The sequence below is a fragment of the Camelina sativa genome, chromosome 14 (assembly GCF_030686135.1).
Source record: "Camelina sativa cultivar CO46 ecotype springtype chromosome 14, ASM3068613v1".
Classification (NCBI taxonomy): Eukaryota; Viridiplantae; Streptophyta; class Magnoliopsida; order Brassicales; family Brassicaceae; genus Camelina; species Camelina sativa.
In genome coordinates, this window is record NC_141893.1 from 19159097 (window position 1) to 19171699 (window position 12603).

Genomic DNA, 12603 nt, shown 5'->3' on the forward strand with positions numbered 1-12603 from the left:
TAATAAAGTCCAGTAATAACGGGGACAGTTTCTTAGTACTTTTTACTGATCTTGGGACTGTTTGGCTTGGTCACCAAGTTTTGTGAAAATGGAGATGAGAGCTTTGGTTTCTTCGTGTTCTACGGGTAATGGAGGTTCTGATCCGATCAGCCTCACGAATGGTTCTCCATGGATCACAACAGTTGGTGGTGGTGCAAGTACCATGGACAGAGAGTTTCCAGCGACTGTGAAGCTGGGAAGTAGTATGAGAGCCTTCAAAGGAGTAAGCACAATAACAGTTCTGTCTCGGACCAAACAACAGTTTCCTCTGGTATGCTTAGCAAGAAACAACGGAAACAGCACTGATCCGACCTCGTTCTGGGAGAACGGTTTGCTTTCTATCTTTTTCTTAAGAATTTATGTTTTGTTCCCTATACATTTCATATGAATTTGGCGGTCATCTCTATGAAAATGCTCTTTCTAAGTAATTTTGGTAGTGGATCATCAGCTCAGATGATAGCAGCAATGGGTTTTATTTGTTCTTATAAAGATCCTGTTTCTGGTTCTCTCATTACAATTCTTTGTAAAGTTGATTCAGAATGTCTGTGCTTATGGATGTTTTGCAGATATATCTGAAACTCAAAGGACAGTTTTACCGGCTGAATCTATTAACGGGGACAAAAGTGCTGTAGAACCAGGTAGAAATGATGTGACGGTGTCTGAAGTGGATGAGTTCTGTAAAGCACTTGGAGGGAAAAGGCCAATCCATAGAATTATGGTTGCTACCAATGGAATGGCAGCTGTGAAGTTTATACGCAGTATCAGAACATGGGCTTACCAAACATTTGGCTCGGAAAAAGCCATATCGTTGGTGGCCATGGCAACTCCTGAGGACATGCGGATCAATGCTGAGCATATCAGAATCGCTGATCAGTTTGTTGAGGTTCCAGGAGGAACTAACAATAACAATTATGCTAATGTTCAGCTTATTGTAGAGGTGAATGAAACTTTTGCAAACTACTAATTAATGCTTAGTTGTGTGTCTTTGGTGATTCATCTTTGTCTAAAATACCAAGTGCAGATGGCTGAGGCAACGCGTGTGGATGCAGTTTGGCCGGGTTGGGGTCATGCATCTGAAAACCCTGAATTACCTGATGCCTTGAAGGCAAAAGGTATCATATTTCTTGGTCCTCCTGCTACATCAATGGTGGCATTAGGAGATAAGATTGGTTCGTCGTTGATTGCACAAGCTGCTGATGTACCTACTCTGCCATGGAGTGGTTCCCATGTAAGTAAAAATCAAATACTACTTTGAAGCTGGACATCTTTACCAGAGAGTTGTTGACAAAATGATGAATTCTTATATGTTTTCAGGTTAAAATACCTCCAGGGAGCAGCTTGGTAACGATCCCAGAGGAAATCTACAAGAAAGCTTGTGTCTACACAACTGAAGAAGCAATTGCTAGTTGTCAAGTTGTTGGTTACCCGGCAATGATCAAAGCGTCGTGGGGTGGCGGCGGTAAAGGCATTAGGAAGGTCAGCTTGTGTAGATATATGTGCCTTTTGTTTGCTGACTAATTAAGCCGATCATACTATATAAGTATGGTTTTTTATTATATTTCTTAGGTTCATAATGATGATGAGGTTAGGGCACTATTCAAACAAGTTCAAGGTGAGGTCCCTGGCTCGCCGATATTTATAATGAAGGTTGCTTTGGAGGTACGGCTACTTAACAATATCGCTTGATCTAAATATAGCAGACGACTAACAAACACACAGCAAAATAAGCATGTCTGTTCATATTTTGTGTATAGAGTCGGCATTTAGAGGTCCAGCTGCTGTGTGACCAATATGGAAACGTATCAGCTTTGCATAGCCGTGATTGTAGCGTCCAGAGAAGACACCAAAAGGTTTGCTATTGATCATTATCTCTCTTTTATTAATCAACAATCAAGAACAAGAACAAGTAAAATTTAAAGTTTGCTGTATATATATGTAGACTAGTCTCTAAACTCTCTCCCTAAAAGCCAAAGGCTTCCCAACAGTAACAAATGCTCAATGATCTAATCTTATGATATTCAAACTTGTCCTGAAGCTCATGTACAAAAATTTGCATTCCTTCTTGACATTTGTCCACATACTCTTTTTGTGTACGTAGAATCTGCTAATTGACCATGTCTGAACTTAAAACCACTAATTCTTGTTATATATTTTGGTTGTTCTTAATGATCCTTGTTCCAATGAGTTTATCTTATTCATTTCCAAGCTTTAGGTTACTTCCTTTCACTATGTCGTCATCTTCTAGTAGCAATTCATCAAACACTTGGTGTGCAATTTCTTGTTATTGACTCGTTACTATGTTAGGTGTACCTTCCCGTAGACGATTATTTACGCTATCTTCATCCTTTGTTACCAACCAAAAAAATTAAGAAAGTTTTCAAATTTTTACCCAAAAGCTCTGTCTTGAGTGAGTGAGAAATCAAAAGCTCTAGTAGACGATGATGAAGTACGATTTTTCCCAAAATAAACTAAGTCGAGTTGCTCAAACACAACCCAACTCAGGTATCGAGTGGGAATTTTGAAACTTGAGGGACTGAGTTATAATATTAATTAACCTAACAGTATACAGTATATGGTTTTTGTTGTATCATTAGATCATAGAGGAAGGTCCAATCACCGTGGCTCCCCAAGAAACCGTCAAGAAACTTGAGCAAGCAGCTAGAAGGTTGGCTAAGAGTGTTAACTATGTTGGAGCTGCTACTGTTGAGTATCTCTATAGTATGGACACTGGGGAGTATTACTTCTTAGAGCTTAACCCTCGTTTACAGGTACTTACTACTACAGCTACACTTTGTTTCTTATTGGAAGGTTTGGTCTTGAAAAGTGAAAGGCTTTTGATGTTCCATGTCAGGTTGAGCATCCAGTAACTGAGTGGATTGCTGAGATAAATCTTCCTGCTGCACAAGTTGCTGTCGGGATGGGAATTCCTCTCTGGCAAATCCCTGGTATGACGACCTGTTTGTCCCGAGGCAATTACGGTTTCTTAATTCTAGTCTGTCTATATGCATATTGTAATTATGGTACTGTACTGTCTTTTGATTTTTGTTAGAGATAAGACGGTTCTATGGTATAAAACATGGTGGAGGCTATGATTCTTGGAGACAAACCTCTGTTGCAGCCTTCCCTTTTGATTTTGATGAAGCGGACTCTTTAAGGCCAAAAGGTCATTGTGTTGCTGTACGCGTGACAAGCGAGGATCCTGATGACGGGTTCAAGCCCACCAGCGGTAAAATACAGGTAGTATTCATAGCTGTGACTGTGAGTGCAAATTTAAAGTCTATTCTCTGACAACTGTGTAGGGATAATACTTGAACTTGCAACAGGAATTGAGTTTTAAGAGCAAGCCAAATGTGTGGGCGTACTTTTCTGTCAAGGTGGTTATAACCCTATAGCTGCTCTGCTAAATAATACTGTTTCGCTATGCCTTAAATTCTACGACTTTTTTGTTTTGTTTTTAACAGTCTGGTGGAGGCATCCACGAGTTCTCAGATTCCCAGTTTGGTAAGTTAAGTGGGCTGCTGGGACAGTTCTTTTCTTGAGTTTTACAATTTATAATAACCTTTTTAACCCTTCTTCTATTCAGGACATGTTTTTGCATTTGGGGAATCCAGAGCCATGGCAATAGCAAATATGGTTCTTGGGCTAAAAGAAATTCAAATTCGTGGAGAAATTAGGACTAACGTTGACTACACGATCGACCTTCTACATGTATGCTTCCTTCTTCCTACACACAAGAGTTACACTCTGTGTTTGTAATGTACCATGATAAAGACCATTTCGATCCTTAATCAGGCTTCCGATTACCGGGAGAACAAAATACACACTGGTTGGTTGGACAGTAGGATTGCTATGCGGGTTAGATCAGAGAGGCCTCCGTGGTATCTCTCTGTTGTCGGCGGGGCTCTCCATGTAAGACCTTCTTTCTCAGAGATCTATATGTCTTGAAAATTTTCAATCCAGTGAAGCATTTCACCATTTGTCCAGAAAGCATCAACAACCAGTGCTGCTGTGGTTTCAGATTACGTCGGTTATCTAGAAAAGGGGCAAATTCCCCCAAAGGTACTCCAATATCAGTGCTCTCTTTTGTCTTTCCCGTAATGATCTAGTTGTTTACTTTCATCTCTCTTAACTTTCAGCACATATCTCTTGTGCACTCTCAAGTGTCACTGAATATTGAAGGGACTAAATATCCGGTATGTGCCTGTTATCAAAATTTTACTTCTCTGCTTTTCTTCTTTTCATCTGCCATGTTACTTTTGCGCTGAAGATGTTGTTACCGAAGCTAACCAACCTGAACGTAACTGTTTGTAGATTGATGTAGTTAGGGGTGGATCAGGATCCTACAGGCTAAGAATGAATAACTCAGAAGTTGTATCAGAAATACACACTCTACGTGATGGAGGTCTGTTGATGCAGGCAAGTTTTCTGCCTTTGTTCTATACTACAAGACAGTGACATACATATTTCACACATAGTAACCTGCCTTTTGAGAATCTCACTTCCTTTTCTGGTTTTCACTGTCGTCACAGTTGGATGGTAAAAGCCATGTGATATATGCAGAGGAAGAAGCTGCAGGAACTCGTCTTCTCATTGACGGAAGAACTTGTTTACTACAGGTTTGCACTGAATTTGTTTTTTGTTTTTTGTTATACCATATATACTTCACGTTTGTCTGAAGTCATTTTTAGCTTAAAGTTGTCTGTCAATTTTGGCTTATTCAGAATGATCACGATCCTTCGAAGTTGATGGCTGAAACACCGTGCAAGTTGCTGAGGTATTTGGCTTCAGACGACAGCAATATTGACGCTGATACGCCTTATGCCGAAGTTGAGGTCATGAAGATGTGTATGCCACTTCTTTCACCTGCTTCAGGAGTTATCCATTTCAAAATGTCGGAAGGACAAGCCATGCAGGTGAAAAACTATTCCATTGCTAAACAAATATTGTTTTCCTACAGTTTTGTCCACATTGATTAACCCATCCATTATTTTCTTCACAGCCTGGTGAACTTATAGCCACACTTGATCTTGATGATCCTTATTCTGTAAGAAAGGCTGAACCCTTCCATGGAAGTTTCCCAAAATTAGGGCTTCCAACCGCAATTTCTGGAAAGGTTCATCAGAGATGTGCTGCAACCTTACATGCTGCTCGCATGATTCTTGCTGGATATGGCCATAAAGTAGATGAGGTAAATGCTATTTGTTTTTCCTATTTGAATCCAACTTTCCTATTAGATCATTTGGCTCTAAGATTGCTCATATCTTTTTTCAGGTTGTTCAAGACTTACTTAATTGCCTTGACAGCCCTGAACTGCCATTTCTTCAGTGGCAAGAGTGCTTTGCTGTTCTAGCAACACGACTACCTAAAGATCTCAGGAACACGGTATACACTTGTGTAAACTATTCATAATTCGTTTTAGTTTCAAGTCTCTTACTGCTTTTCTTATATAATTCTTTATCAGCTGGAATCAAAGTACAGAGAATTTGAGATTGTCTCCCAAAACCCCCAGACAAGAGATTTCCCTGCGAAAATCTTAAAAGACATTCTTGAGGTGGGTACCTACTGTCTCTTACATTTGTGACCTACTGTTCTGTATTTTATTCTCTGAAATGCTTTCGTTTTGGGTCCACTTTTTGCAACAGGCTCATTTATTATCTTGTGATGAGAAAGAGAGATGTTCCCTTGAGCGGCTCATTGAACCGTTGATGAGCCTTGTGAAGTCTTATGAAGGTGGAAGTGAAAGTCATGCCCGTGTTATTGTTCATTCCCTCTTTGAAGAATATCTATCAGTTGAAGAGTTATTCAATGACAACATGCTGGTAATATATGGTTCAATTGTTGTCAAACGGCTTCGTGGTTACCATTTATGTGTGAGGAGTCTTGATAAGTAATTTATTTTCTTAAAAAAGGCTGATGTTATAGAAAGCATGCGTCAACTAAAGAAGAAAGATCTATCAAAGATTGTCGATATCGTACTTTCACACCAGGTTGGTACTTATCTTTCACACACCAGGTTTCTCTTGTCGCATTACTATGTTATTGAACTGGCAAACTCATTTTCTTTTGTCAGGGCATAAAAAGTAAAAACAAACTTGTTCTTCAACTCATGGAGCAGCTTGTTGTCCCTAATCCTGCAGCATACAGAGATAAACTTCTCCGATTCTCAACACTTAACCATACTAATTACTCTGAGGTACATGTGGTTTCCTTTGTGTTTTATGGTATTGTTGTTGACATTTTCCAGCTGATGATCAGTTTGTGTGTGTAGTTGGCACTCAAGGCGAGTCAATTGCTTGAACAGACAAAACTAAGTGAACTTCGTTCAAACATTGCTAGAAGCCTGTCAGAGTTAGAAATGTTTACGGAGGATGGAGAAAATATGGATACCCCCAAGAGAAAAAGTGCCATTAGTGAAAGGATGGAGGATCTTGTGAACGCATCTTTATCTGTTGAAGATGCTCTCGTGGGACTATTTGACCACAGCAATTACACACTTCAAAGACGGGTTGTTGAGACTTATATTCGCAGATTATACCAGGTTATATAGTTCATTCTTTCGCACCATTGTTTTTCAAAATTCCTTTTAGACTGCAATTTATTAGAGATAGACAAATCTTGACGTCATTTTAACTCGACTTTTTTCATCAGCCCTATGTCGTTAAGGAAAGCGTGAGGATGCAGTGGAACCGTTCTGGTCTTATTGCTTCCTGGGAGTTCCTAGAGGAGCATATGGATATAAAAAACATTGGCTTAGACGAGACATCTGAAGAAGTGTTTCTTGAGAAACGTCGTAAAAAAAAATGGGGGGCTATGGTTGTAATCAAATCGCTGCAGTATCTGCCAAGTATAATAAGTGCAGCATTGAGAGAAATAAACCACAACGACTATGAAACTGCCGGATCTGGCAATATGATGCACATTGCTTTAGTGGGCATCAACAATCAGATGAGTCTGCTTCAGGACAGGTACTTGAAAGTCGCCACAGCATGATTGTTTAAACCAGCTTAGGTGCCGTAGTGTCTACCTAATATTGTTTCATTTTTGGTTTGTTTGTCTCAGTGGGGACGAGGACCAAGCTCAGGAAAGAGTAAACAAGTTGGCCAAAATTCTTAATGAAGAAGAAGTGAGTTTGAGCCTCTGTTCTGCCGGTGTTGATGCAATCAGCTGTATTATTCAGCGAGATGAAGGACGACCCCCCATGAGACATTCTTTCCATTGGTCAATGGATAAACAGTATTATGTAGAAGAGCCGTTGCTGCGGCATCTTGAACCTCCTCTATCCATATACCTTGAGTTGGTATGTCCATGATGATGAAATGTATATTTATAGCATCTGACATTTATTTAAATGATTGTTTATTGTTTTTCTAATGCAGGATAAGCTAAAAGGGTACTCAAATTTACAGTATACACCTTCAAGAGACCGTCAGTGGCATATGTATACTGTTACAGACAAGCCAGTGCCAATCAAAAGGATGTTCCTTCGGTCTCTGGTTCGAGAGGCTACAATGAACGATGGGTTTATGTCACAGCAAGGGCATGACTACCAACTTAGCCAAACACTGCTCTCCATGGCGTTTACGTCGAAATGCATTCTGAGGTCTTTGATGAATGCCATGGAGGAACTGGAACTGAATGCACATAGTGCTGTCAGTGCCATGAAACCAGACCACGCACATTTGTTCTTATGCATATTAAGTGAGCAGCAGATAGATGATCTTGTGCCTTACCCCAGGTTGACATGGCTGTGTCTCTTAGAAGTTAAAGTTTATGATATGTCAGAACTTTATAGTAACAATTATCAATTTTTTGTCACAGGAGAATTGAAGTGAATGCGGAAGATGAAGAAACTACAGTTGAGATGATTTTAGAAGAAGCAACACGAGAGATACATAGGTCTGTTGGAGTGAAAATGCACAAATTGGGTGTTCGCGAGTGGGAAGTGCGACTGTGGCTGGGGTCCTCGGGACTAGCAAATGGCGCTTGGAGGGTCGTGGTTGCAAATGTGACAGGCCGTACATGCACTATCAATGTAATTTCAGCTTGTAATTTTTTTGCTGCTGTGAAAACCATACAGAGAGTACACATCTCCACAACTTGACGATCTGTGATTTAACGTTTCAGATATACCGAGAAGTGCAAGCTACTGGGAGTAACAGTTTAATCTACTACTCAATAAGTAAGAAGGGACCTTTGCATGGAACCCCAATCAACGGTCAATATAAACCACTGAATCATCTGGACAGGAAACGTCTATCCGCAAGGAGGAGTAACACTACGTATTGCTATGACTTCCCCTTGGTTAGTAACCGAACTCAGAAGATTCTCACATAGGTTTACTCTTTGCTGTTTTCTACCCACCTTACGTAACTTTTTTTGTATCTTTAGTCATTTGAGACAGCATTGGAGATGTTGTGGGCATCACAACACCCGGGAGTCAGGAAACCATGCAAGAATACTCTCATCAACGTCAAAGAGCTTGTATTCTCCAATCCAGAAGGTTCTTCGGATACATCTCTTATTCCGGTTGAAAGACCAGCGGGTCTTAACGACTTTGGAATGGTGGCCTGGAGCTTAGAGATTTCGACTCCTGAATTTCCTATGGGACGGAAACTTCTCGTAGTAGCCAATGATGTGACATTCAAAGCTGGTTCTTTTGGCCCTAGAGAGGACGCATTTTTCCTTGCTGTGACTGAACTGGCTTGTTCCCAGAAGCTTCCATTGATTTACTTGGCAGCAAATTCTGGCGCCCGACTCGGTGTAGCTGAAGAAGTTAAAGCCTGCTTCAAAGTTGGGTGGTCGGATGAAGTTTCCCCCGAGAATGGTTTTCAGTATATATACCTGAGCTCTGAAGACCATTCAAGGATTGGATCATCTGTCATTGCGCACGAAATGAAGCTCCCTAGTGGCGAAACAAGGTGGGTGATTGATACGATTGTTGGTAAAGAAGATGGTATCGGAGTTGAAAATTTAACAGGCAGTGGGGCAATAGCAGGTGCGTACTCAAGGGCGTACAACGAAACTTTTACGCTAACCTTTGTTAGTGGAAGATCGGTCGGAATCGGTGCTTACCTTGCCCGCCTGGGAATGAGATGCATACAGAGAGTAGACCAGCCGATCATCTTGACCGGCTTCTCGACGCTCAACAAGTTGCTTGGGCGTGAAGTCTATAGCTCTCACATGCAACTTGGTGGCCCTAAAATCATGGGGACAAATGGTGTTGTTCATCTTACAGTCTCAGATGATCTTCAAGGTGTAGAAGCTATTCTCAACTGGCTGAGCTACATTCCTGCTTACATGGGTGGCCCTCTTCCTGTTCTTGCTCCTTTAGATCCACCGGAAAGAACTGTTGAGTATATCCCAGAAAACTCTTGTGATCCACGAGCTGCTATCGCTGGGATCAACGACAGTACTGGTAAATGGCTTGGTGGTATCTTTGATAAAAATAGCTTTGTTGAGACTCTTGAAGGCTGGGCAAGGACAGTAGTGACTGGGAGAGCAAAGCTTGGGGGTATACCCGTGGGAGTGGTTGCCGTCGAGACACAAACTGTAATGCAGATCGTCCCGGCAGATCCAGGGCAGCTAGAGTCTCATGAGAGAGTGGTTCCACAAGCAGGGCAAGTCTGGTTTCCTGATTCAGCAGCCAAGACATCTCAAGCGCTCATGGATTTCAACCGGGAACAGCTTCCATTGTTTATCCTAGCAAACTGGAGAGGTTTTTCAGGTGGGCAGAGAGATCTTTTTGAAGGAATACTTCAGGCTGGTTCAACTATAGTAGAAAATCTGAGAACATATGGACAGCCAGTGTTTGTGTACATCCCAATGATGGGAGAACTGCGAGGTGGAGCGTGGGTGGTTGTTGATAGCCAGATAAATTCAGATTATGTTGAAATGTATGCTGATGAAACTGCTCGTGGAAATGTGCTTGAGCCTGAAGGAATGATAGAGATAAAATTTAGAACGAAAGAGCTTTTAGAGTGCATGGGAAGGTTGGACCAGAAGCTAATCAATCTGAAAGCAAATATCCAAGATGCCAAGCAAAGCGAGGCGTATGCGAACATCAAGCTTCTCCAGCAACAGATTAAAACCCGAGAGAAGCAGCTTTTACCTGTTTATATCCAAATCGCCACCAAATTTGCGGAACTTCATGACACTTCCATGAGAATGGCTGCAAAAGGAGTGATCAAAAGTGTTGTGGAATGGAGCGGCTCGCGAAGCTTCTTCTATAAAAAGCTATATCGGAGAATTGCAGAGAGCTCTCTTGTGAAGAACATAAGAAAAGCGTCTGGAGACAAATTATCATATAAATCTGCAATGGGTTTGATTCAGGAATGGTTCTGCAAATCCGAGATTGCAAAGGGGAAAGACGAAGCTTGGACGGACGACCAACTGTTCTTTACATGGAAGGACAATGTTAGTAACTACGAGCATAAGCTGTGTGAGTTGAGAGCGCAGAAACTGCTGAATCAACTTGCAGAGATTGGGAATTCGTTGGATTTGCAGGCTCTACCTCAGGGACTTGCTAATCTTCTAAACAAGGTATCAAATGGAACACTACAGAACAACTGAGAAACCTAAGGCGTTTGGTTTTTGTATGACTTAATTGTTTTTATGGCCCCCTGAGTGAGAGTGAATATGTGTGATGCAGGTGGAGCATTCAAGAAGCGAAGAACTGGTGAATGCGATTCGAAAGGTGTTGGGTTGATGATATCAAGAAAAGGTTTAGCTAAAGATGGTGTTTTGGAGTTGCTCGTGTCCTAGGGTAGTAGGGTGACACAAGTTATTTGATTGAAACTAGATTTTAACGAACTTCCTCACATTTGTTAGCCTGCATAATTTAGCTGCGCAATAATTCATTCAACACTCCACTCTTAATTAATCGTGTGTATTCATAGTTTTTGCCTTAAAAGGGAGAAAATACGTATTCTATAGAGAATTTTGTTGATTATGCCATAAACAGTGGTAAACATTCTAAGCAATGCCATTTTTTTTTTGATATTTTTATTTTTTCGTTTGCCATAAAGCAACTATAAGAAGACGAAAATACCCTTCATTTATCTTACTAGTTTTTTTTTATAAAAAATATTGAAAAAAAAAACCAATTAATAGTTTTGTAAACTGTAAACTCTCTTTTGTCTCTCTCCACATAATTCTTTGCTTTTTCTTCTCTATCGTCTTTTCATTTTCTTCTCTGTTGCTTCTTCTTCTCTAATCTCTATCGTCGGCGATCTGATTGAAGAGACGCCTTCTTCTCTATCATCTTCCACCATAAACATGTCTGTCATATTGCAGGTCTCACGACGACGCATTCACTGCAATTGTCCCACCTCTGTTAGACCACTTACAACAGTCAATGTATATCCACCCATACTTAATCTTTCGTTTTTGTTTGTCCACTCTATGTGGTCATCTCAGCAAATGGACCACATACCAAAACCCACGTACTTGTCCACCTAAACTATGTTTACGTTCTTGCTTTATAACCATTTCTATTAAATCAAGTGGTTACCCGATGGACCAGATCCTAAAACCCATAATCTTGCATGTCGTGTTTACATCTCTTATCACTTTTCTGTCATGTTGTTGGGTTCTAAGAATGCAAAGTTGTCCACCTTGCAGGTCTTCTCACAATGGACCACAACCCAAATTCAAGGTTTTTGTCCACCTCCAACTCCTGCAGGTATGCATTTGGTTGATCAAATTCATTATTATGTGACTTGTTTGGTCCATTTGTAACTGAAGACATTCTCATACATTGCAGGCCTGCTGACAACGCCCGCACTAGGGATGGTCTACAGCCGGTGGACATTTTCCAACAACCACGGTATGTCCACCTTGATTTTGTCACTGGATTGTTTTAGTAGACGCAATTTAACAAGCACAGTAGTTGTCCACCATAAACATGTTTGTCCTGTTGTAGGTCTAACGACGACGAAATCATTTCAACTGTCGCACCTCTGTTGGACAACTTACAACAATCAATGTATGTCCACCCATACTTTATCTTTCGTTCTAGTTTGTCTACTCTATGTGGTAATCTCAGCAGATGGACCACATATCAAAACCCACGTACTTGTCCACCTAAACTACGTTTTACATTCTTGCTTTATAACAATTTCTATCAAATCAAGTGGTTGCCCGATGGACCAGATCCTAAAACCCAGAATCTTGTCCGTCTTGTTTACATCTCTTATCACTTTTTGTCTTGTTGTCGGGTTCTAAGAATGCAAAGTTGTCCACCCTGCAGGTCTTCTCATACGATGGACCACAACCCAAATTCAAGGTTATTGTCCACCTCCAACTCCTGTAGGTATGCATTTTGTTGATCAAATTCATTATTATGTGACTTGTTTGGTTCATTTGTAACCGAAGACATTCTCATACATTGCAAGTCTGCTGACGACGTCTGCACTAGGGATGGTCTACAACCAGTGGACATTTTCCAACAGTATGGAAAACATTTTTAACCACAATTAATGCAATTCTAGCTTTTTTGCCCCTCCCCCCCTCCACAAACATCATTCTTTCGCAACTAAATATATTAAATATGAGGACATGTTTTTC

The 12603-nt window shown here is 40.7% G+C and overlaps 1 protein-coding gene across 1 annotated transcript; it reads left to right on the forward strand.

The window, feature by feature from the left end:
• The first annotated feature begins 31 nt into the window (after positions 1–31).
• On the forward strand, positions 32–11035 carry LOC104742086 (acetyl-CoA carboxylase 1-like). The gene is made up of 32 exons (XM_010463051.3): positions 32–368; positions 606–976; positions 1061–1267; positions 1354–1515; positions 1606–1698; positions 1794–1889; positions 2634–2807; positions 2891–2984; positions 3089–3276; positions 3363–3413; positions 3501–3540; positions 3623–3747; positions 3832–3948; positions 4024–4098; positions 4176–4232; positions 4351–4455; positions 4569–4655; positions 4761–4952; positions 5039–5227; positions 5311–5421; positions 5501–5590; positions 5682–5858; positions 5949–6026; positions 6110–6232; positions 6308–6577; positions 6688–7004; positions 7099–7336; positions 7416–7774; positions 7858–8071; positions 8164–8340; positions 8428–10578; positions 10688–11035. Exons 1-32 carry the CDS (start codon positions 89–91, stop codon positions 10742–10744), a joined length of 7065 nt encoding a protein of 2354 aa, XP_010461353.2. The 5' UTR covers positions 32–88; the 3' UTR covers positions 10745–11035.
• The last annotated feature ends 1568 nt before the right edge of the window (positions 11036–12603 follow it).